We start from the raw sequence: 26,581 nt of genomic DNA, 5'->3' as shown, positions 1-26,581 counted from the left end.
TCCGAAGTGGCCGCCCCAAGCACCTGCTTGGTAAGCTGGTGCCTGGAGCCGGCCCTGCATGGGATTGGCTTCTTCCGCGTTCATAACATGTGGGAATGGTTTCAAACTGCAGCACCCTCCATTCCCATAGCAACCAATGCCGGTTGGGTTTGCTGTTTAAAAGGAGGGGCTGTGGTTTTGGGGTGGATGTGCAGCGCGCACGCACACACCCCTCCAGGATGATCCCTTTTAGCCAAGTGCAAACAGCCCAGCATGACCGGGGTCTAATGTGCCAGGAATCACCAAACAGAGGGGATTACTGTTCCCTTACAAAAATTTCCCTATTTCAACCAGGTGACCATGAATGATATCACTCTCCTGAGGCTGACACAGAAAGATAAAGACTGAATGTTGCATGAATGCTACCAAAACCCAGGACCAATTGCTGCCATGCTTTGTACTGCAATGATTCCAACTACTTGCTACTGGCTTGGCATGGTAAAGTGTCCTACCATGGAGGATGAAATAAGGCAGCCCTCCCCAGAAACCTTCTGCAAAGGCTTTCAGAGTACCTCCAGGAGAGCTTCATGGAGATGTCCTGGAGGATTCCCGCCCCATCCCCAGACACGTTAACAGACTTTTCCAGTAGCTGTACTGGTCGTGAATGCATCCCAATTGTTTAGGGTAAATCAAACATTAAACACAATTGCTTTTAACCCCTGTAGTGTAGTTACAAATGTGCACTCACCAGAAGTGCTTTCTTCACCTTCAGGGCTGGGAACAATTCGCCCTGGGAGGGTATTGGCTCCAGGGTGAGGAAAAGGTCCTGGCTGCCGGGGAGAATGGATTCTATGCTTGCCTGCTGCGCATTCTCCTCCTCCTCCTCTTCCTCATTCACAAAATCTTCCTCCGTGTTGCATGAGGCTGCCAACTTGCAGGTGTCCACGGACAGTGGTGGGGAGTGGTAGGGTCCCACCGTACCACTGGCATGCAACTGATCATAGAAGCAGCATGTCTGGGGCTCTGACCCTGAGTGACTGTTTGCCTCCTTTGTCTTTTGGTAGGCTTGCCTGAGTTCCTTAATTTTCATGTGGCACTGCTGTGTGTCCCTGGTATAGCCTCTGTCCACCATGCCCTGTGCGATTTTGGCATATATATCAGCATTTCTTCTACTGGATCGGAGTTCTGCTTGCACAGATTCTTCTTCCTATCCAGAAGTCAGATCCAGTGTCTCCTGTCCGCTCTGTACGGGGAGACTTTGGCAAACTAGTAAAGTGCCTGAAACCACTATGGCTTATTGTTAAAGACAGCCTAGTCAGCAAGCTGTTAAAAGCAAGTCTTAACCAAGGCGGGAGGGGGTTTTGGGGTGCCACAGAAAGGGCAGCTTGACCCCACATCCTTCCTGATAAGAATTGTGTTGAAGTTGCTGATACATGCATTTTAAAAGAGTAGGATATGCCCCAGGAATGTCTATTGAGGTCTCAAGGATGCAGGCTCTGGAAAAATCCACACCTGGTTAATCAATAATCAGAAGGAACCTCTTGCTCAATCATTAAAACTGCTTACTTAACAAGGTTTCTGTAAGGGACATGTCATTGTATTACTAATGTATAAATAAGGGGAAAAAGCTTGAGATAGGGGGACTCCTTTGTGGGGGGACTCTTTGGGACTGGTCTGTCCCTCTGGATACATCTTGTGTTCCCCACCGGCAGACGGGCTGCCACTGTGCCACTCGAGAGCCACACTCAGCTTTGGGAATTATCAAGGCTTGGGGGTGTTTTACTAATGCTGTTGCGGACGTGTGTAAGTGCTTGAGACTAGTAAAGTTTCGCTTTAAGTGAAAGCACTCTTGTGTTGTCCTGTTTGTGCCAACCATCTATCAGTCAGATGGCTGTGTCTCCCCTGATTTATTTCATGACACCTCCTCGCACAGAGTAAAGTCACCAAGAGTTTTGGGTTGAAAGAACCCCAGGTAACAGCTCCATGCTGGATCTCATTTGCGATTCTGGGACTGCATGGTCACCTGTTCTGCTGAGCTCGCCACACTGACCAAACAAGAAATGAAATTCTAAAGTTCCTGGTGCTTTTCCTGTGTACCTGGCTAGTGCATCGGCGTTTAAAGTGCTGTCCAGAGAGTTCACATTGGAGCACTCTGGGATAGCTCCTGGAGGCCAATGCCATCAAATTGCACAGTGCTGCGACCAGGAAGGTCGATTTTAGCACTACTCCCCTCATCGGGGAAGAGTACAGCAGTCGATTTTAAGAGCCCTTTAGGTCAGCAGAACGGGATTGGTTGCGTAGACGCATTCCTTATAAAATCGACCTAATGCGGCTAAATTCAACCTAACCTCATAATGTAGACCAGGCCTTAGAGAGACTGTCTTATGCACGGAGGCACAAGGGTTTACATTCATTCCAAAACCTTGGGTTGAGATCTTTCAGAGCTGATTGGGAGATTTAACTCCACAACTTCCATTGAGATTAAGGAGAGTTTGGCTAAATTCCCAATGGCAAGACATAGAATTGCAGAAATTTAGAAGGATCAAATGATTGAATTGAATAGTAACTCTATTTTGTTAATTTGGTTAAAGAAGTTTCACTTTGGAGATTACCAAGCAAATTATTTGTCAACTCATAGGAGCCAGTGGAGTTACTCCAGATTTACAAAGCGTTTGCAAGGTCAGAATCTGGCCTGTGGAGTTGAAATATTTTTGCAGCAGGTGTGTATGTTCCTATGAAGAGTTGCAGTGTGAATGTTTTTTAACATAAATGCTGAAGTAGGTTACATAGTGTTTGCCAGCACTAAGGGACCAAATCCTGATCCAGTTAAAGTCACTGAGAGTTTTGACATTGACTCTAATGAAACCAGGTGTTGGCTCCAAATCCCTAATTTTGGTCAGTATTATCAGTCTAAATTGACCTATGAATAGAGATTGTACGGGGTGCAGTATCTTCCCCAAATAATGCTATTAGTTGAGCCATGAGTATATTAAGCAGATATTCCTAAAGAAGTATCAACAAAACCTTTAGCACTCCTCACCTATCGTATTCATTATGTCACTTTATTTTCTTCCAACTTAATCCTTTCTAAAATTGTCCCTCTGTTTGTCCCCTTTTGAACTACCATAGTTGTTATGAGGAAAAATGATGGGCAAAGCTTAATGACATACACAATTGCTGTATAAAGTTGATGTATACGATAAGCTGGAACTATGTTCAGTAAATTGGATTATTGTAAATTTTTTATAGAATATTTCAGCAGGCACTTAGATACCGTAGTGATCAGTGCAGTACTGTACAAAAACACATTCATATATACCTATGTGCTCTGAGAAATATAGATGTTTGAATTATTATTGTCCATGTATCTGGAATAAATTAAACTTTTTGTTGGGTAAATAGTGAAATTCCTAGGACTTTAATAGCTCTTCCCTGTATTTCTCTGCAGAGATGGAGTAAATCAGATTCCATCAATTACATTTGAAAAAGCAAGTATGTAATCTGCTAACAAGTCATCCTAAAAACTACCTTGATTTAAAAATGATCTCTAGTGGGGATTTTATCTTTAGAGTGTGTTATTACTGCTCTTTATCTTGGAGCTTTATCTTCAGAAATTATCTTTTCATTTGGTTTTGTTTAGTAGTTCTAACACAACACTACTGTTGTCTGTTTAAAGCGTTCTCTTTAGTTCACAAGCTGACAAATGCTGAAGGTGAAGTCCTTTCAATTATGTGGCTATTTTTTAAAATCCTGCTTAAGTGTAACTCCTTAGAGCGCAAAAGACTACCACATTGGATAACCTCATAAAACAACCCCGCCATCCTCCCCTGTTCGGTGTTAAGTTGGCAATTCACAATACCATGGTAATTTACCATCTGCTAGCATATGGTCTGTTGCTGTTTTCTTTACATTTGCATTTAACAATAGCATCCTGTTTGTTGTTGGAAAATGTAGGTGTACTTGAGCAGAGGTGCTGGAACAATTTGTATAGTGAGGATCCTGCGAGCCATTGAACCACCCTGTATATAATGGAAACCACTTCAAGCCAGAGCGTGCAGCAGCACCCCTACTTCAAGCACTTATGTATTTGAGTATGACAAAAAATTAAAGAGCTGCTTATCTCATAGGTTTAATATGTTCACTTGTTTTTTCCTTCTCATCTCTCCAGGGAAATAAAAGACAGTCCAGAAAAGATGAAAAGTATGCTACAAATCAGGCATATGAAAAGAGTACACCATATTTTGTCCCATTGCTTTTCCCAACCAAATGTCATCTTGGAAGAATGTTCAGAGCATTATCATTTGTCTAATAGATAGCTAGAATTCTATGTTAAATCCCTTAGAGATCAAATGCATGTACACATGATAGAATATATTCTACTTCCTCTTTTGTTCCTGTTGCTTGACAACAATTTTCCAATGCCTAATTTTACTGTTATACTTTATTTAGTGATACCTTTGAATTTAAGTGTGTGTTTGTGAAATAGTCAGCAGTCTAGGGCAGTTCCTTTACAGAAGCTTACATTCTTCTTTGTATGAAAATTTCTCTGAAAACATTTATACTCTACATAACCAAACACCATATATTTATATCTCATTGGACCTGGTCCTGTGAGATGCTGAGCAGGGCTGAAAATAAAATTGAACTCTTACCGGGATGGGTGCTGGCTCTGCCTCTCCCCCGACCCACTCCCAGAAGGGGCAGGGCCTCAGGTGGAAGGGGCAGGGATGGGGGTCAGCATCCCCCAGCCAGCCCATCCGCACTGCCCAGGGCTCCAGCAGCAATTTAAAGGGCTCAGGCTCTGGCCCCAACCCCCCTATATCCACCTTCCCTCAGTGGCTACTCCCAGTCTTCATCTAGCCCCTTTACTCAGAAGCAAACTGGCCACTCATCATTGGCTAGGGGGTTGGATCTGCTGCCTTTTCCTGTAGCTGCAGAACCTCCTTAGGCCTTCCTGCCAGGCCTCAGCCTGGGAGGTAGCCAGGGCTGAGCTCCCCAGCTCAGCCTGCCCCTTCCCCAGCACTGCTCTGTCGAGGGTACCTTTTTTTCTTTCAGGCAGCCAGGTCCATCTCTCTCCAAAGCTGGAAAGAGACTGACTGCCATCTGGCCCTGCAGCCCTTTTATAGGGCCTAGCCTGGCCCTGATTGGCTGCCTCTCAGCCTTCTCTGATTGGCTCTCAGCCCCAGCCCTCTCCAAGGGCTGGCTTTTAACCCTTTCAGGGCCGGAGTGGGGTGACTGCCCCGCTACACAAGGCTATAGCTGTGTCTCTGTTAATTTGCAAATCTTACATGCTTGCTATTTTTAAACATGCTCTTTCATCCATTCCAGAATATTTTAATTTGGGAGCATTCTCAACCATATGTAGTTAAAATTGAGCTCTGGATTATATTGCTGATCAGTGCTCTGTGGTAACATTTTCTGCAGGAAAAACACTGGGTAGGGATGGTATTTGAGATTGTTAGTCTGAGATTACACAGCCCCAATTAATTAAAGCCTATAGCATCGGGGGGTGACAGATAGAAGCCAACTCCAGAGCCCAGAGGCACCTCACACCTCCGGGCTGCTCCATTTGCAGCATCATTTCCCAGTCCCAGTGGAAGAACTGGGAGCTATGCTTTGCCACTTCCCTTGGTTAGGAAGCGAAGCTGGAGCTGCTGGGACCTTCTGTTTAGGGAGTGCATTGTTAGAGCTGGGTGGCTACAGGCAGCCATAGGAGGAAGTTGCGGGGCAGTAGAACAAGAGTATTCTGGGTCTGGCCTTTGTCTAAGTGGAGGACTGTGTGAGGAACGGAATGGCCTAGGAGAGGGGAGGCAGGAGGAGCCACTGATGTTTGTTCTCTCTCCCTTCAGATGATCCAGGATAAGGGGAGTTTGAAGCAAGGTGACCGTAATTTTTTCTTTACTTGCTCAAGTGTTGAACTCTGAGGCAGAGTAAATGGATGGAGGCCATCCCTATAGGCCCAACTCACTGCTCTCACACTGCCTGGTAGCCATGGCATTAGTTATGCTCCTTTCATGTTTTTAAGGCTTTGTTTGCAGCCCTAGATCCTAGAAATTTACTTTTTGTTTTTCTTTAAAAGGCAAGTTTGAGTGCAGAAGTTGATGACTTTGGTGCTCTTTGCCCCAGGCAAGTGAGATACGCTATTATAGCACGCTAGCAGTTATGAGAGTGTTGGACTGTCTTTCTCAGCAATTATCTGGTTCCCTCACCAGGGATAAAGTGCAGCCTGTGGTTTCAGGTTGGAATCACGATTAGTGTCTGAGGCCTGGTCTACACTACGGGTTTAGGTCGACTTTAGCAGCGTTAAACCGAATTAAGCCTGGACACGTCCACACAACGAAGCCCTTTCTTTCGATTTAAAGGGTCCTTTAAACCGGTTTCTTTACACCACCTCCGACGAGGGGATTAGCGATAAAACCGGCCTTTGCGGGTCGGAATTGGGGTAGTGTGGACGGAATTCGACGTTATTGGCCTCCGGGAGCTATCCCACAGTGCTTCATTGTGACCGCTCTGGACAGCACTCTCAACTCAGATGCACTGACCAGGTAGACAGGAAAAGACCCGCGAAGGTTTGAATTTAATTTCCTGTTTGCCCAGCGTGGAGAGCACAGGTGACCACGCAGAGCTCATCAGCACAGGTAACCGTCATGGAGTCCTCCCAGGATCGCAAAAGAGCTCCAGCATGGACCGAACGGGAGGTACGAGATCTGCTCGCCATATGGGGAGATGAAGCAGTGATAGCTGAACTCCGTAGCAGTAAAAGAAATGGAAAAGTATTAGAAAAGATCTCCAAGGCCATGAAGGACCGAGGCCATAACAGGGACACACAGCAGTGCCACGTGAAAATTAAGGAGCTACGGCAAGCTTACCACAAAGCCAGAGAAGCAAACGGAAGGTCCGGGGCAGAGCCACAAACTTGCCGCTACTACGCGGAGCTGCATGCCATCCTAGGGGGTGCAGCCACCACTACCCCAACCGTGTGCTATGACTCTCTCACTGGAGAAACACACAGGGAAGACGGTTCGGGGAACGAGGAAGATGACGATGGAGGTACTGTAGGTAGCTCACAGCAGCAAGGAAGCGGAGAAACCGGTTTCCCCAACAGCCAGGATATGTTTGTGACCCTGGACCTGGAACCAGTAACCCCCGAACTCACCCAAGACCCTCAGGGCACACAGGAGACCTCTGGTGAGTGTAACTTTGTAAATATTTGTAAACATTACAAAAAAAAAAGCAAGTGTGTTTAATGATTACTTTGCCCTGGCAATCGCGGCCAGTACATCTACTGGAAAAGTCTGTTAACGTGTATGGGGATGGAGCGGAAATCCTCCAGGGACATCTCCAGAAAGCTCTCCTGGTTGAAATGGGGTGATTTTATTAAGGGGNGGGATCTCAACCCAGAATTCAAAGAAAAGGCGCGAACCGCTTCTCGGCTCGAGCTGTGGTGCAAACGTAGTATCTGACGGCCTAGGGGAAGGAGGGAGGGGGGCCGAGTGACGACATGGCGTACAGGCACGGGGAATTAAAATCAAGAACGGTGGCTGTGCATCAGGGAGAGACACAAACAACTGTCACACAGAATGGTCCCCCCCCCAAAGATTAAACTGAAAACCCTGGGTTTAGCAGGCCGTTGATTTGACGGAGGGAGGGGGAAGCAAATGAATACAGAGCAAATCTATTTTTTACATCTTAAGACGACGGTGCAGCGTGACTGATAGCCCTCGGCATCTTTCTGGGTGCTTGGCAGCAAATACGGGGCTCTTTCTGGGTGCTTGGCAGCAAATACGGGGCGGTGTATGACGATGGTCTTCAGGCCTATTGCACAATCGGCTGCTCAGGAAAGACTCTGCTAACGTACGATGACCCGACTTGTAATAGGACGGATAACAGTCGTAATACACCATTTACTGCCAAAAGGCAAGCCCCACGGCTGCCAGCACCCAGATCGCCGATGAAGGCTACCAGTCTACTGCACCGTCTACCGCCAAAAGGCAGTTAGCAGCTGCTGCTGTGTAGCAATGCAGTCCCACGTCTGCCGGCACCCAGAGAACATATGGTGACGGTGAGCTCAGCTGAGCTGAGCGGGCTCCATGTTGTCTGCACAGGTAACCCAGGTAAAAAGGCGCGAATCTATTGTCTGCCGTTGCTGTGACGGGGGAGGGAGGGGCCTGACGACATGTACCCAGAACCGCCCGCGACACTGTTTTGCATCATCCGGGCATTGGGATCTCAACCCAGAATTCAAAGGGGCGGCGGAGACTGCGGGAACTGTGGGATAGCTGTGGGATAGCTACCCATAGTGCAATGCTCCGGAAGTCGACGCTAGCCTTGTTCTGTGGACGCGGTCCGCCGACTAGAGCACCTAGAGCATTTTATTGTGTGGACACACACAATCGGCTGTATACAGCCGATTTCAATAAAAGCGGCTTCTATAAATTCGAACTAATTTCGTAGTGTAGACATACCCTCATAAAAGAGAGTGGCCCTCTTGTTGTTGTATTGTTGCCAAGGCAAGGGACGTGAGTCAGAAGAAAAGAAAAAAGGGATCTGACATTTTTTTAAAGAAAAAAGTAATGTTGCCCCTTTTCAACCTAAGCAGCTAGTCAAATTGTGGGGATCTGGAGATTTTCCAGATAGAAATAGAAATTGATAGTCTGTTACTCTCTTTGATGCAATCTTGTTTATTTACAAGAAATGCACAAAGTTCTGCTTCTCTGAATACAGGAGAAATCAAGAACAAAAGGAGCAGTATCTGAGCGTGCAGACCCAGAAACTCTCTCTCTAGCTTTTTCCAGGGTCATACTGTGCTCATAGGCTATTGCTTGGCTTTCTTGTTGTTTTGCCTCTCCCTCTCTTTGTCTGTTATCAGTTTGCGTGTTCTGCCTTTCTCTTCTTAGTGATGTTACAGCATCAGCCAATCTGCATTAGCAACAGTGCAGTGCCATTCTAGACGGTATCACTTGAGCATCAGTACTTCTGGGAATGGTGTCAAAAATGTGATGTGCTTGCCACTGTTTTGGAAGGGATGCAGATAGTAAAATACTTCTACTGCATTAAAATAGTTGTATGCTAATCAAACGGAAGTAACATTGTGGAGAATTAGGCCCTTGCCATCTCTGTAACCGTGAAGCCTTCCAATCCAGACAGGAGGCCTCTGGTTTCCTTGGAGAGCCCACATCTCACACCCTTTCAATTATGGCTTCTGTTTTGGGACACCTGAAAGACAAAAGAGTGAGCAGTACATTCCATGAAAAGGTTCGTGAAACATTCACAGCTGCTGCTGGCCTGGCAGTAAGAGACAGGGCTTACGAGGCTTGAGAACTGAATTTTGGTGTCCTGCAATGCAGCACACTGTCATTAGACTACTGGGCTGGCCCCAGCTCATCTTTATGCTGGAGTCAGCTGGCCTCCTTAATACAAAAATGTTCTTCATTTTACAGCTATTGTGCATGGGATAGCTGCTTCAAAAGCTCCTTCTGCTGGGTGTTCAGAATACTTCATTATGAGATTTCAAAACAAAGCCTTTTGATAGTACAGCACAAATTTCAATTGCTATTTTTGACATTGTTATAAAATATTTCAAGAAATATATGGTTGAAATCATTTAGATCCTTTATTAGAGTAACATCAGGGAGAAATCTGATCTGTTAAGTCTATAGCCAGTAACTTTTACATGCATAAAACAAGGCTTCCAGTATAATGCAATAAATATAAATGTTACATTCTAGAACAGTGGTTTTCAACCTTTTTTCATTTGCAGACCCCTAAAAATTTTTGAATGAGGTGCAAACCCCTTTGAAAATCTTAGACATAGTCTGAAAACACCTAATGGCCCATGAACCACAGGTTGAAAATCACTATTCTAGAACTATGATCACACAAATTATTAAATAATAATACTTGGCACTTACATAGTACTTTTTGTCATAGATGTACACAATGCAGTACAACAATATAGTTGTAACAAAACAAATCAGGCAGCTTGTATGGTACACAGTACTATATAGTAGTGTTTCTCAAGGGGGGAATCAGAACCCCCAAATGCAGTCATAAAGGTCATGAGTTGTTGAAAAATGTATTACAATCTTAAGCAAAGCAAATCTCTCTCCCCCACTCCCCACACACCTTTACCCTTCAAGGTAAGTATTCTCTATCAACCTCTATGCGCGCGCATGCGTGCAAGCGCGCACACACACACACACACAAATGAGATAAGCTTAACATTGTCCTCACTGATACTTTTTTTTTTTTTTTTTACTCTTTTATGGTAAATATATAAGGGAACCATGAAAATGTTTGACTTTGAATAAAGGGTGTCCAACCTGAAAAGGATGAGCAAATATACCATCTGGTAATGAACAGCCAGAAGGGTTAAATGGTCATTATAGACCAAACAATTCCCAGTGGGTTTTTTAGTAGGGTTTTATTTATTTACTGAATGAGATGCTTGGGTTAAATTAGTTGGGAACCTGTTGCTAAACACAGGGGGTGTCTTCATGAAAGGAGACAGGTACTCTGGACTGACAAAATAGACAAATGGAGAGACTATGGACCTAGCGTAGTTAAGTCCTTAAATGGTGTATTTAAGGGTGATTGAGAAAGTAAGAGCGCTAGGAGATCACTTCATCCATCACCAGAAAACAGTAGCTGTTTAACACCACCCAGCAACATTACTCAACGTTTCAGAAGAGAAAAAAAGCCTTTCCTACTCAACTGAAATTGCAGGGAAAACGTAGGCAGGCAGATTGTAATGATCTGCATTGAAATGTAATGAGGATATTAAGATTAACACGTCTACGGTTATTAAAGATCCCATAGAACTTTTTATATCCACATAAATCTAATCTGAAAAATAGCACTTGCAGAAGTGCAATGCTTCTCACTGCCATTCAGCTATTGCCTTAAAGGGAATAATGCCACCTACTGAATGACCAATGTGTATTAAATCTGACAGCCTTTGAAGTGGCCTGGGAAAAACAGTTTACCAGAATTACAACTACCTCAAAGACAAGGATTTGTATGGATTACCAGAGCATTTCTCTACTGGCCTTATTTTTTTCATCATCAAACATCTCACAGATGGTTTGGAGTTGGTTGGAATTGGTATACAGTTTATCCTTCCTAACAATTTGCAGTTGGTGCTTCTGTCTATTTTTTTGATGGCTCAAAGGAAAATCACAAATAAAATGCAATACTACAGTAATTTCCAGGAAAAAAAATATTAAAATGGAGTTAAGATTGAGAGCATATATCAATAATTTAGGATAAAAACATTACAGAGATGTCATTTTCCCAGGCAACTGTGAGTCGAGATTAAATTTAAAAGAAATCCAAGTGTGTTTATGGAAATGCACATTAAATAACCCAAGCATGCTTAATTCTGCCCTGTAATAATACCATGCAATGATCATATGGTTGTGTTTGAGGTCCAGGATTAAATGACACTGTTTTTTTGTTTCTTTTTGTTTTTTTAAAGACACTGTGATGGAGGATCTGAGGACAAGCCCCTAATTCATATGTCTTTTCAAAAGAAAAATTGTTTAGGATTCTTAACACAAGCCTAACTGAAACTAAGAGTAGTTATCAATGGTTTACTGTTGAATTTGGAGGACATATCCAATGGGCTCCACAGGGGTCAGTTCTGGGTCCATTACTATTCAATATTTTCATTCATGACATGGATAATGCAGTGGAGAGTATGCTTATGAAATTTGCAGATGATGCCAAGCTGGGAGGGGTTGTAAGCACTTTGGAGGACAGGATTAGAATTCAAAACGACCTTGACAAATTGGAGAATTGATCTGAAATAAACAAGATGAAATTCAGTAAAGCCGAGTGCAAAGTACTTCACTTAGGAAGAAAAAAATCAAATGAGCAGCTGCAAAATGGGGAATACATGGCTAGGCAGTAATACTGCTGAAAAGGATCTGGGGCAGGGGTAATCAATTAGTTTTTGTCAAAGTCCAGATTTCTTGGTGAAGGCCCAGACTCCAGAGAAAATAATAATAAAACCCAACAATAATAAGTAAATTTAAAAGATTTTTGGGGTCCGTTCAAAAGAGTCTGGCAGTCCAGATTGGGCCCGCGGTCCACCTATTGACTACTCCTCATCTGGGGGTTATAGTGGATTACAAATTGAACATGAGTCAACAGTGTGATGCAGTTGTGAAAAAGACTCATATAATTTTGGGGTATTTTAACCAGAGTATCAGGGTGTTAGACCAGGGAGGTAATTATCTTGCTCTACATGGCACTGGTGAGGCCTCAGCTGGAGTACTGTGTACAGTTCTGGGCATGACAGTTTAAGAAAGATGTGGACAAATTGGAGAGTCCGGAGGAGAGCAACAAAAATGATAAGAGGTTTAGAAAACCTGACCTCTGAGGAAAAGTTAAAAAACCTGGGCATATTTAGTTTTGAGAAAAGAAGACTGAGAGGAGGAGCTGATAATCTTCAAATATGTTAATGGCTGTTACAAAGAGTACTCTGTGTCTACTGAAGGCAGGACAAGATGAAATCTGCTTAATCTATAGTAAGAGAGATTTAGGTTAGAGATATTAGAAAAAGCTTTCTAACTATAAGCATAGTTAAGCTCTAGAATGGTCTTCTAAGGGTGTTTGTGGAATCCCTGTCGTTGGAGGTTTTTAAGAACAGGTTAGGCAAACACTTGTCAGGGATGGTTTATGTATACCTGGTCCCGCCTCATTTCAGGGGGCTGGACTAGATGACCTCTTGAGGTCTCTTCCAGCCCTCCATTTCTATGATTGTATGATAATCACAAAACTGAAAAGAATTCAGAGCCATTGGTGCAAATGCAGTGAACCTAAGGTGACTAGACTAAGGTGACACTAGCAAAAAATGAGTGAAGTCTATGATTATTAATAACCTTATTCATTTGTATTGCAGAAACACTAAAAAACTCTTATCAGGGTTCTGTTGTGCAAGGGGGTGTACAAATATCACAGTCACTTTGAGCAGTTTGTAGCAGAGAACACTTTATTTGGGTACAAGTGAGGTAACAGAGAGAGATTTTCCAACCGTTTTCTTCCTCTTAAGGCCTAAATAACACCAACTCCATTCGCCTCATTTTGCTCATCCAACAAGGGTGTATAACTTTTCAAGAACATTGCCTGCGTACTTGACAGTTCAAAAAGCATTATTTAAAATGAAGAGCTCATTATAAGTCCTATAGCACAACTAGTTTATTTGAGACTGTTTGAAAGGAGCAATGGTAAGGTTATCATTAGTTTTTATTTCTGTTACTAGTCCTGTCAGGATTCATTACATTTCTTTTTTATTTCTCTGCCTCCTGATGTCACTTTTCTCTTCTATTTCTCGCTTCACAAAAGGGAAAAAGGATTATTTGTGAAATGCTTTTTTTCCTACAGACTACACCTGAATTAATGATTCAGGCAATTAAAATGCCTAGAAATGAACCTCTCTCAGCTTCCTTAGTGAAGGTCAGCCAGTAACAGATGTGAGTGGTAGAGAGGAAATTGCTAATGAACACAGGAAAGTGCATATCATTAGAGCCCTAATTAAGAAAATGTAAAACAGATTCCTAATTGACTACTGAGATACAAAGTCTGTTCTTGAAAAAGTACATCTCCTATGAAACAAATTAATAGGTAGCCACCTTTTCCTTCTAATGCTGTAAGGTGGGCCATCATCCAATTATTTACCAATCAATAAACACAAAGGCAGCTTTGACCTGTTTGTGGTGATAAAGCATTGCAAACAGCTACCCTCTAACCAGCTGTACAACCACTAACCACTTTATTTTCAGTAATGTTGCCTTGAGATAAGAGGTATGCACCCAGACATGTTGTGTGATAGGATGTGCCTTAACCCAAGTATCTCCTATACCAACACTTAATCCTCTACTACAAATGAAACAAACAAGAAAATGTAATGCGCCTTCCTCCAATTTAATACCTTCTCCCTTTCTTCTTGTGTTATGTTGCTTAAAAGCTCCTTACATGTTGTTCCTTATGCCTGGAACAGCCTGTCAGCATTCATCCACCAAGCCCCCTTGCTCCTCCTTACAATCCACTTTTTCTAAGAATCTCTCCTTTCTCCTTGTCATTAGTAACTGTACACTCTCCATTCCCTGAGCTGTTGTCTTGTGTCTCATCTTCTGCTTGTTTATCACATTTCACTTAGACTGTAAAATCTGTGGAAGAGAGAGCATCTCTCTTTCATTGGGCCTTACTCTGATCCCATTGAAATCAATGGGAATTTTGTCACTGACTTAGTTGAAGCAGGATTTAGGCCGGTATGTGAGACATGTTGTGTAATCCTACCACACTATATAAATGATTGTTATTGTTAATAACATTACAGCATACATTCTAGCATGCACACAGAGGCAATGCTCTAATATATGTGCCAGGATGAAAAAGAGGGAGCTGTATAACTTTTAAAAGGGAAAATTGTTATAACAATCTGTCTCTTTTGGTGTTTTCTGCTTAGATGTTGACCCCAGTACAGATCAGATCAATTTGCCAGGCTATATTAGAATCTGGGAAGCAGTATGCTGTGAAGAAGAGGAAACCATGCCCACTCATGTACTCTTATTATGGAACAGAATACCTTGGTGAGTAGAACACACCAACCACTTAGAAACCCAGGCATTGCTTTGACACCAAGATAATAGACCACTTAGAAACAAGACATTGGCAGGCAAACAATGTGTACAGTCTGCTTTTCCTAACAAACAAATGGTCATACAGGTAAATGGACAGATATTGTATTTGGGCCACCTAAAATGAATGCAGTGATTAGTGCTAGTTATACACTGCATATTCCCACTAGGCTCCAATATTTCCCTTCTGCAGAAAAACTTGTAATAAGGGAAAAATCCATAAACTTTGTGAGACTCCTCACTGAGTTGGGGCCTTTGCCTCTTTGAAGCGAGGAGTTTGCAGCTGTTATGTATTTGTAAAATGCAGTAGAGACATCTTTTATCTGCGCTTTAATTTTCATTATTCTCAAATGTTGCCACTCTATAGTGAGAATGAGTGAATTCATACTGAGTTTTTCTTTAAATTTAGGAATCTGAAAGATGTAAGTGGTAACAAATCTTTACTCAACACAATATTATAACTGTCAAAACAAGACAGAACACCCATCTGCATCACACAGAAATTATTCCAGTAGAAAGAGGCAATGTGATGGATCTGTGAGCAAAAATAATTCTTCTTTTAACCATTTCTATTCTTTACAGGTGCAGCCCATGGTCTTTCATCCATCCTTCAGATGCTGCTGTCCTATTACGAGTACCTTCAGCCTGCAGATCAGGAGCTTGTATGGCAGAGCATTGACTTTCTTATGGACCAAGAACAGAACAGCAACTGGCCTCCTGAACTGGGAGAGACAATTGAGCGGGAGAATGAGCTTGTGCACTGGTGTCATGGAGCTCCAGGTCCTTTTCAAATTGATGCTGTGAAGTAGCCAGATGTTACCAATTACATGCTTTTCACACTAAATTATTCCATTGAGAAAATAACGTCAGGTCAAATTTTACTGATTTTACCATTTATGTCAAGCAGGAAAATTGTTCATGCCTTTTTCAGTTAAGCTTTTTTGTTTATTACTGAAGTAGGTGGAAGATCAGGCAATGAAGGAAGTTCCCAAAACACTTTGAGGTACTTTCAAATATGTTGTTACAAAAGCCATTAAAATCCAGTAGTACAATATGTCATCTGATGATGACAGCTGTAATGCCCTGTACTCTCATACAAGAAGCCCAAGTATGATTTCTCTATTCCAAGTCCTTGCTCCCATGCATAGCAGGGACTTCAGTGCATGATATATACGAGTTACAAGGCAAGTCCTGGTTGGCTGGAGGGTGAAGGTAGCCTTAGTATACTGAAAGGGGCACAGCCAATACCAGACTTTTTAGTATTTATGGGTGGCCCGGGAAAAGTTTTTTGCCTCTTCCCCTCAAACATAGCCTATTTCTGTTTATTGCTATTGTACACTTATGCACCGATCTGACCTAAGGATTTTTTTATGGGAAGGGAAGTAGCAAATACGTCCAATGGCTGGAGATGGAACACCTACATGGGGAGGGCTCTGAGTTGCTCTAGAGAATTCTTTCCCAGGTATCTGCCTGGTGGGTCTTGCCCACATGCTCAGGGTCTAACTGATCACTGTATTTGGGGTTGGGAAAGAATTGGCGGAGACCTGGCTGGGGGTGTGTGGGGGGTGTTCACCTTCCTCTGCAGCATGGGGCACGGGTCACTTGCAGCTTTACACTAGTGTAAATGGTGGATTCTCTGTAACTTGAAGTCTTTGAACCATGATTTTAGGACTTCAGTAACTCAGCCAGAGATTAGGGGTCTATTACAGGAGTAGGTGGGTGAGATTCTGTGGCCTGCAATGTGCAGGAGGTCAGATTAGATGATGATGATGGTCCCTTCTGGCCTTAAAGTCTATGATCTAGGAGTATGCACTAGCAAAATGTTAATTGTGGAATTTCCCCAAATTTAAGAGCTCTGCGGAGGAGGGGAAGCTTCTGTCTGAGTTCCATGCTGACTGCAGTTGAGGCTCTCACTCTTGCTTTAGCAGTGTTTGCTTGTGCTGTTATATATTGAAATTACTTCCCACCAGGACATAGTGGCTAACTGTTCTTACTGGCTTTGTAACCTAAACCTAGAAGATAGCAGCAAAAATTGACACAGTGCTCCAGTACCATTCATTTTGTTAAACAAAGTTCAGGAGCAGAGATCCATGTATTTTAAATATCTTCTTTTCAAATTGCAAACAGTGCAACATGATTAGAGCCCTTAACTGTGCATTCTGCCGAAACTTTATCTTTTTCCTGACGTGTAGGGAGTGAAGGTCCCTCTTTCCTGATCCTTCCCTGTGGGTGAAGGGAAGTGAAACCAGCTTTGTTCAGTTAATTTCTCTCTTGGAAAGAAAGAAATTTAGACTCCAATGGGAGTTTGGCCCACTGTGTGTGTGTGCTGGTGATATCTGTGTGGCAGAGGCCCCTTTGGCAGGCTCACCTGCCCTCTGCCCACATCTCCCGGCCAGTACTTCTAACGCTACAAACCATGAAGAAATTTCAAACGGCCACAATCTCTCATTACGGAACAGCCGACTGGATGAAAGTTTCTTGCTTCCTCCTCAAAGGCGAATATTTCCCCACAAAATTATACGAGTTTGTGGTGCAGGTTGGGCAGTATTTGGTCCTGTCCCAGGGACCGATTGATAGTCTGCTACCTCACAACACAGCAGGGCTAGAGCTTGATGACTTATACCATTAGAAAACAGGGGCTTTCCAGTAGGATACAGCACTTACTCTTAGCCCTCGGAGCACCAAGATATCAAGTAGTTAAAATTGGGATGTTTAATGGAAAGTTATTTGAGATAATTTTTAGAGCCTTCTAAATATTCTGATTTTCCTTTCCCTGGGAGTTCTCTATGTTGTGCACTTCATCAATCATAAGTAATGCAGCCATTACTCAATACCACGCCACTGTATAGTTTGTATATGTCACTGAGAGCTATTTTTAACAGTTTTTTTGAGAACTTGAATTTTTTTAAAAATTCAGATTGTATTTGTATCTCTTCTCATGTAGCATCTGTCTTTTAGTTACTGTGAATCCAACTGCACAGTGATCACATGGAGATTATAACTAATAAAACTGAACCCCCTCTAAAAATGACTTAAACTGGCTTTTTCATACATAAAAAGGACATTACTGACAGCCAGCATCTCAGGATCTGCCAGGGCTAGAATAAAGTGCAATGTGTCCCATTGGAAAGGGGATTAGTTCTCATTTCTAGCTCTGTGGAAATGAGAACTACTGGGTCTTAAACCTGTCATTGTTGCAAGACTAATTATTGCCCATCCTTGATCTTGGGTCAATGTGATTTGGTGGGGGAACTCCACATCTTTGGGAGAGAAGAAAATGTCTTGTCTTGTGGCTGGCTGATTTAAACACAAAAATGTGGCTGCTGTTTTAAGCTGCTCAGGAGTTTGGAATGTTAGTCCTGGAATGAGATCAGCTAGTGGGGTGACTGCATGTGAGGCTTTTAAAGGTGCATGATAAATGCAACTTATCACATGACTCTGCTACCACCCTCACATATGTGGTGTGTACACTCAGGTGAATATATATCATAGATGAGAATATCCATATTATTATGTATTGATCATATAACATTATACCAGCTGGACTGTACTTATAAAAACAAAACTGATTTCTCTGCTGTTTCCCTAGGTATTGCATACCTGTTTGCTAAAGCTTTTCTGATTTCCAAGAAGCCCCAGTATCTAGACACTTGTATCCGCTGTGGGGAACTGACATGGCAGAAGGGCCTGCTGAAGAAGGGACCTGGAATTTGCCATGGAGTGGCTGGTAGTGCCTATGTGTTCCTACTCCTATATAGGCTTACTGGGAACTCTAAATACATCTATAGAGCACAAAGGTTAGTATTCTCACAATTCAGCAACACCTCACTTTGGCTTTGGAGTTTATTATTATTATTGAGTTTGGTGAAATACAAAGAACACTCTCAGAACCTTGCATAGTCTATGACTACAATTCCTTCAAGTAGCTTAAATCTTTAAACATCCAAAACAGAACTAAAAATGCCCAGAGCCAGCAGAACACAAAACAATTTAAACAGGGACATTCTGTCTCTAGAGCCGAACATGCTAACAGATTTTACATTCTAACAACCTATTTCTTCCTCAGACTAGTCCAGCCTCTTTTTAGGGTCTGCATCCAAATAGGGCCATGAACAATTGATTACATTAACTGATGAGGTGCTTGTAGTGGGACTCCGCAACCCTTTACTGGGATTAAACTCAAAAGGGTCCATGCTACTTATTGACTTTTTGTACCTCCCCCTATGGTTGCCATGGGGGGTGAGGGCTAGAGGAATGGCTCTAGATGGCACTGAAGTTCTGAATACTCAGAGTCCCCAAATATGGTTTGGATACACACCCGCTAAGTATGGGACTAAGATCATAACTCATCTAACATAGACTATTGAGTAGGTGTCGTGTTATTGACTTTTTGCCATTACCAGCAGGGTTTGGGCCTGTTCAGAAATACAGCAGTGAAGATCTCCATAGCCTATGAACAAATACCTGAGAATTCTAGCTCTTGCTACACAGCTGAGTGAAATGAACTGCTGGTTTCATTATATTGATTCTCTCTGGTTTTCACAACGTGACACTGTCTGTCAGTACATAGAAGTGCAACTAAGCCAGGATCTTGCTTCTCCACATATTTTACACATACACACAGGCCTCATTCTGCTCTCAGTTTTACATCAGTGTAACTCCATCAACTTCCTATTTATACTGGTTTAAAAGGGATGAGGTCTATGTAGAATTATAGCAGGGAGCAGTTATTTTTAGTTCAGATTTTTTTCTGACGTATTGTAGCTCTTTTAAATGATGATATGTTTGTTTCCATTTTCCCTAGCAAACAGGAAATGGTTCCGGAATCACAATGACTTATTTTCAATGCTGCTCATCTTATAGTATTTTGAGAGTATTTCACCTGCTTAATCATGTCTGTAATACAGGGCTTTTCACATCCATCCAGAAAGCATTGCTGCTCTGTGTCCTGCTGGGTCCTGATGAAACAAAGACCAATATAAAAACACTTTTTAAAAAAACCCTTCCATTTATACACTTATAAATGTTATACAGAGACACAAAAAAGCTTGTAGATCTCAGACGGGCACCAAGCATGTCAAATATATAAATACAGATTGGAACATTTCTGTTCTTGATCAAATGGACCTCAGTTTGGTGAGGGGAAAAAGGTGTAAACAGATTTGCAGATAATGTCAGATAACTAGCAGACGTGAAACTACACCTCTACCCCGATATAATGCTGTCCTCGGGAGCCAAAAAATCTTACCGCGTTATAGGTGAAACCGTGTTATATCGAACTTGCTTTGATCCGCCTGAGTGCGCAGCCCTGCCCCTCCTGGAGCACTGCTTTACCGTTATATCCAAATTCGTGTTATATCGGGTCGCGTTATATTGGGGTAGAGGTGTATTAATATTCTTCCTATTGAATGTGTTGACATGAAGCCTTCTAATGACAAATGAACAGATACACAGAGATGGCACCAAAGCGAGTTGCATAAAGAGAGAGGTACTAAAGACTTCTTTTTTTGTCTTTACTGTTTCTTAGGTTTGCAGAGTTCTTATTTACAGAAGAATTTAAGGCTGGTTCCCGGGCATTAGAAAACATATATAGTCTGTATGAAGGCTTCTCGGGGACTGTGTGTTTCCTGATTGACTTGCTGCAGCCCAGCCAGGCCGAGTTCCCGCTCTTCAGTGTCTTTGTCTAGAGAAGGGTGTTCTCCAGTGCCACATTGGAACAGCCATGCACAGGGCACCTGCAGTTTCACTTATCTGTAAAGGGAGGCTATTTACAAAATAAGCCACATTCAGTGGTACCACTAATGCTAGCCTTAATTTTGCTGGGGGGTCAGGAAAAAGCCTAAATATAGTGGGGTTTGATGAGGAAAGTATGTGTTTTTTTAAAAAATTAACAGTTTAAAAATAAAAGGGGAGAATGAAGTGGTTTTTCAAAATTGAAGTAATGTCCTCTGATTATTCAAATGAGAGCGAAAGAGGCATTAACAATCTTTAACGTGATGGTTATATAGAAAAACAAAATGGAAATCTGAACAGTAGGGACATGCAAGGGAAATAAAATGATTAATCCAATGGGTTTTAAAAGAGACCCATAAAATAGGACATTATACATCTATGCTCTTGTAGGTGACACAGACAGGTCAATAAAGTATGAAAAGGCAAAATCTGAGATTTCTTAATTAAACATTTCCTAGTACTACCTTTCCTAGAAGTACCTATATCTTGGAATCTTTTCATTGCCATATGCATATAATAGCAGTTATACAGCTACATTCTGTCTTTAATTGCACATGTACCACATTACTATTGCAGTCAGTGGGGTTTCATGTATGTATTCATAAATTTGACCATGAGTTTCAAAACTGCGTGTGTGCTAAGAAACACTAATCCCTATCACCACCTTACGGTAGTAGTAATACTCCATCTTTTTATCAATATCTCTTCTTTCATGAAGAAGATCAACAGAAGCCATGTAGAAGACTTGGATCACTAAATTCTGTAGCAAAGGTCTTAGAGAAACAAGGTGGGTGAGGTAATGTTTTTTATTAGACCAACTTCAGGTCAGACTTGAAGAAGAGCTCTGTGTAAGCTCAAAAACTTGTCTCTCACCAACAGAACTTGGTCCAATAAAAGATATTATCTCATCCACCTCATCTCTCTAATATCCTGGGGCCAACATGGCTACAACAACCTGCAAATAGAAAGGGTATAGAAGTCAAATGCTAGTCTCACAGTATCAGATACTAGGTAATATTTCTTATTGTCAGTCATCAAAAAAACTGCCTTTAATCCATTATTTGAACTGTAGCATATATATGGAGATTGACAAAGTGATTGACAAAATAATTTCCTGATGAATTGGGGTGATACACTTTAGAGATACAAATTGTATGCAGACCTTTGATGGAACCCCAAATACTGGGCTTAGGAGAAGGCTGATAAAAAGTTTAAAACTAAAGCCACTTATTTCTCTGGTTAACAAAGTAATGTTGTTAATGTACCACACAAGGTATTGTATATGCCCAAATGATTTGTAGCTATTGAGATCTATGGTCAGTCCAGTAACACTGCACTAGCATGGATAGGTAGAAATTGTATTTTATTTAGAGAGAGAGAGAGAGAGAGAGAGAGAGAGAGACTCTATTTGAGACCTAAACAAAATGCAAATATAGATTTGTTAAAATACTGTAGCAGCAAATGCCTGTATTTACAATATATCACACCAATATATTTCTTTATACTGGAATACAGTAATATGATTGAATTTAAGGGGAGAGTGGGAAGGCTGATAGGTCAAAAATTACACCCAATGGCTTCACGTGTACAAACTGACACGTGCATAACCCTATCCCAGTACTCTGCTGATCTGCCATTCCCCTTGCGTTTTTACCTGGAAAAGATTCAGCTTTTCTTAGGGCCTGATCCTTTAAGGATTCCCATTGACTTCTATGGCTTTGGATCAGGCTATAGAATGGAGTCAGACGCTGCAGCCCTTATATATGTTATTAATCCTTACTCACTCCCACAAGCCCCTTTCACATGAATTTATTTAATGGGATGACTTGGATGAGTAAGGGCTGAAGAATCAGACCCCTGTTGTATGGTGGTGTGGTGCAGTATTAAGTAGTTATTTCACCCCAGAAGTAGCTGCATTTTGAGTAATGCATTTCAGTGGTGTATAAAGAAATCTATTTTTGTATCAGTCTGTCAAGCACTTTGGGATCCTTGGAGGAAAGGGAATGTCAGAATGGACAGTACTATCAAAATGCAAAGTGTATCATTACTTGCTTCATTGTTGTGTGCAGAGGCAATACATCTCACATGTATGTACCTATTGTGCTGAAACCTGAAATCAGTGGGAAAACAAGGATAAGTAATATGAATGGGATTTGTCTCAGCATGTTCAGATGTGTGCCCAAGACTAGAGGTCAGCCCAACATCCCAGAACTGTTGCTAGTCGATCACTCAGCTGAGAAGTTGGGATCTTTTTCTAGGTTGCACCCCGTGTTTTGGATGGCTAACAGATTTTTCAGAATTTGGACCTTTTTAAATGTGTTTAGGAAAGGTGAAATTTTTGACCTGTCTGTTTTATCCTTGTAACCTGATATTTAGGGCCCTACCAAATTCACAGTCCCTTTTGGTAAATTTCATGGTCATAGGATTTTAAAAATCATAAATTTCATGATTTCAGCTATTTAAAACTGAAATTCCACTGTGTTGTAATTGTAGGTGTCCTGACCCAAAAAGGAGTTGGGGAGGTTGCAAGGTTATTGTAGGGGAGTTGTGATACTGCTACTCTTGCTTCTGTGCTGTTGCTGGTGGTGGCACTGCCTTCAGAGCTGGGCAGCTGGAGAGCGGTGGTTGCCAGCTGGGAGCCCAGCTTTGACAACAGCCACCACCAGCACCAGTGCAGAAGTAAGGATGGCATGGTATGGTATGGTATGGTATTGCCACCCTTACTTCTATGCTGCTGCCTGCAGAGCTGGGCCGTCAATCAGCAGCCACCGATCTCTGGACGCCCAGCTCTGAAGGCAGCGCAGAAGTAAGGGTGACAATACTGCGCCCCCCCCCCCAAATAACCTTGCCCCCCCCCCCCCACAACTCCTTTTTGGGTCAGAACCCCCAATTTGAGAAACACTGGTCTCCCCCCGTTAAATCTGTATAATACAGGGTAAAAGTACACAAAAGACCAGATTTCAGGGGGCGAGACCAGATTTCATGTTCTGTGATGCGTTTTTCATGACCATGAATTTGGTAGGGCCCTACTTATATTATTTAATTCTAAACTTATATTGTACATAGTATTCACGCAGTTAAAATATAAAAGTAATAATATCCATGTTGCAGTATTTAGAAAGCTCCTCTAATTGCTTTTTATTCTATTGTGAAAAACAATCTTGGAAATATTTTTTTTTCTTAAATTAAAACAGAGAATTGGATTCTGCTATCATCTGGACTCAGGGCTGTTTTAATTCTGTAGTTATTACCTTCAGCCTTATTTACAGATGCAAACTGAAAAAACAGTGTTTTTGGTATATAAAACCTAAGAAGCACAATGCACCCAATTCAGTCAAAAGCAAAAAACCTAGAACTTAAAATCTATTTATATAGCAGCACAGTAATCATCAAATTTTAATTTTTTCTTCATTATCTCCGGCACCACAAAACCTAATTGTAACCAACTAGCTATGTCTCAGGAGTTTTCACTGCAGATGAAGATCTGTGTCAAAACCCCAAACAAATCTAGAAAATGGAATAATTACAAAAATTCAGATCCTAAACAAAAATTGAGATTGTTACAAGACTCTAAGTTTTCAAATAGGAACTCAGTGACAATGTTTTAAATATTTGGAAAAAAGTAAAAATATTCCGTAAAGGCAATGAATTAGATAACTCTTATTTTGCTATTCTATTTTGTTTAATTTCCAATAGGTATAGTTTTATTGATCTTTTTAACTTGTCCTTATAAATGGCAGGAATTGCAAGTGTTAAGTATTCATCATCTGTTCTCTGATGGTTTTCTATCTCTGTCCTTTTGCAGAGTTCATTCTTTCTGATTTACATTCAGTAAGGAATCTCTTCTAATTTGCCATATATTCTAAAAGCAACCGAAAACAAGTTTACAGGCTTTTCTTGTGACCCTTGCTCATGAAGGTAATCTTTAGCCAGCTGGGACTAATTGTGAGAGTAGCAACTACTTGTGTAAGGGTTGCACTGTGTTTATTATCCATTCTGCTATAAGAAAACAGATATAACCACTCTCCGTTTTCAAAAGCCTCAGGCCCATCCTGTTCTTTTGAAGTCAAAAGGAGTTTTGCCATTGACTTCAGTATGAGCAGGGTGAGAACTCCTGTTTATTTCAGCATTTGTAAAATAAAAAATATATATTACAATCTCTTGGAACTTAATTGTTTATCATTTTAATCCTGCATTACCTTTTAAGAAAACCGCCTTACACTGTTTTAACAGTGAAGTCCCCGTGTTTCTTCCCCCCCCAAAAATAAAAAAAATTGGAAAACAATTCAATTTAATTCTTAATAAAATGCTTGTGGTGCAGTTGCATTAATTTAGACTTGGCTCTGCCTCAAGGATTGAAAAAACTCAGCACATATTTTCAAAGTTTCTTTAGTAGCAAAACAATTAATGAATTGATAGTAATGTACAGTTAGATATGTAGGGTTGGATTTCAAAACTGTATAAAGGAGTTAGACACCTCATTTCCTCTGGGAGTTGGGTGCCTAACTCACTTAGGCACTTCTGAAAATGCTAGCCATAATGTAAATCTGGAATTTCAGCTCTTTCCTCCTCTTAACTCACATCCACTTGCAAATTCCCCTCATACTTACCCCTGTTGCAAACTTTATTGTAGCTTTTAAGAGATAGACAAGTAAACAACTTGTCTGCAGATGTCAGTGTTTCTGTGAATGAGATACAACAAAGTGATAAGTTTTCCTATGTTCCATCCTTACTGCCTTCAGAGACTAACTGTGTCACCCCCAGGCTGAGACAAAACGTCTAGCAGAAGTTACCTCTTCCTGCTCCAGAACCAGAATCTCACAATTTGAAACATCATAATCCTGTGCAGATTCTGCCACCATGCTGTGATAATAGTATATGTTAGGAGAACCTCACCCACTTACCAAAAGTAGAACATGAAATGGCAGAATCTCTTTTACACATTAAAGTCAAATCCCTTAATGTGTTTGGTTGCTGAAGTATAGGCCATAGGAATTTAAGTGGTATAAAAGTGTTTCTGATAATGCTTTTTTAAAGCAAAGGGGTTACGCTTTGCCATACATTGTGTGTTGTTGCTTATTTATGGTGCGTGCGTATCCTGTTATTGTGTAAAGTGGTAGAATAGATATCCGCCTACGGCGCTATATACTATTTATGACTGTTGGCAAATCATCTGCAAATGGTTACTGTTGAATAATTTATTCTATTTGGTGATAGAACTAGATCTGAAATATTGAGGTTTAGTGATTTTAGGATTCATAGAGCCAGGTACAATGTGTAATTTTTAGCAACAGAAATGTGAGATCTATCAGATACTTACTGGTTTTTTTTTATTTTCTAGCATTCAGGCTTTCAGCATCAGGAATATACTTATTTTATGCCATTGTTTTAAATCTCAGCTTTGTCTACATGGGTTTTTTTCCCCCCCTTTTCCCCCCTCCACCCATGTTATGAATCACTTCAGAAGGCTAGATTAGCAGCCCAACTCCTTTTGTTTTTGAAAACAAAGCACACTACTGTAGGGCTGTCTATTTTAATGTAAAAGGAGATTGTCCACATATTAGTATTATGTTACTTTCTCACTCCTTGCTGGCCTCTGCTCATTGGCTCTGCCACTTCCCTGATGCTAAATAAAATCATTTGGACTGTATATTGATTTTCACTGACTTTTCAAATCCGTGAATATAACAAAAATGAATTTGTAGAAAATATTTCCAGTTCTACCGTAATTCATTTCTACTAAGACAGTCACAAGAGGGTGGGTAGAATGGACTAGTGTTCCAAAATATACACCTAAATTATCCTTGGAAATATGCACAAATGAACAAAGACACTGGTTACCCTTAAAGACTTTTCAGTTACCTTTGTAATAAATAACGTCACTTTCATATTCCTGATACTAAATATAAAGAAATGCCATGGATAACAGGAGAACATTGATTATTTTCAAAGGTCACATTGTTAAGTTTTAAGTGTGACCACTGTAGGTGTGTGCAAAATATAGAGTTGCAGGTGCAAATGGGATAATTCTCCAGGCAGAGACCCATTTGCACATGTAGTTACAGGGTTTGCAAACATAATTGCATGTTTTATGCATGTAGTTATCTGTTTTGACCCATGCATGCATCACTGAGAATACATCTTAGTTGCCCATTTTTTAAAATTTGACCAGTAACATTTATGGACAAAATGTCTCTCTCAGATCTATAGAGCAGATCTCAACTCTT

The 26,581-nt window shown here is 41.3% G+C and overlaps 1 protein-coding gene across 1 annotated transcript in view; it reads left to right on the top strand.

Annotated features, from left to right (window-relative positions):
• LANCL3 (LanC like 3) overlaps nucleotides 1-23,024 on the top strand; it is a 44,156-nt gene extending 21,132 nt beyond the window's left edge. Inside the window, exons 2-5 of the mRNA XM_034754589.1 lie at nucleotides 14,450-14,573; nucleotides 15,204-15,401; nucleotides 18,211-18,418; nucleotides 20,149-23,024. Of these exons, the coding sequence (XP_034610480.1) occupies nucleotides 14,450-14,573; nucleotides 15,204-15,401; nucleotides 18,211-18,418; nucleotides 20,149-20,308 (690 nt within the window). The 3' untranslated portion in view covers nucleotides 20,309-23,024. The remainder of the gene's footprint in view (nucleotides 1-14,449; nucleotides 14,574-15,203; nucleotides 15,402-18,210; nucleotides 18,419-20,148) is intronic.
• The last annotated feature ends 3,557 nt before the right edge of the window (nucleotides 23,025-26,581 follow it).

Source organism: Trachemys scripta, chromosome 1 (assembly GCF_013100865.1).
Source record: "Trachemys scripta elegans isolate TJP31775 chromosome 1, CAS_Tse_1.0, whole genome shotgun sequence".
Lineage (NCBI taxonomy): Eukaryota > Metazoa > Chordata > Testudines > Emydidae > Trachemys > Trachemys scripta.
The sequence above is the reverse complement of the archived record's forward strand: the minus strand, read 5'-3'. Positions and strand labels throughout refer to the sequence as shown.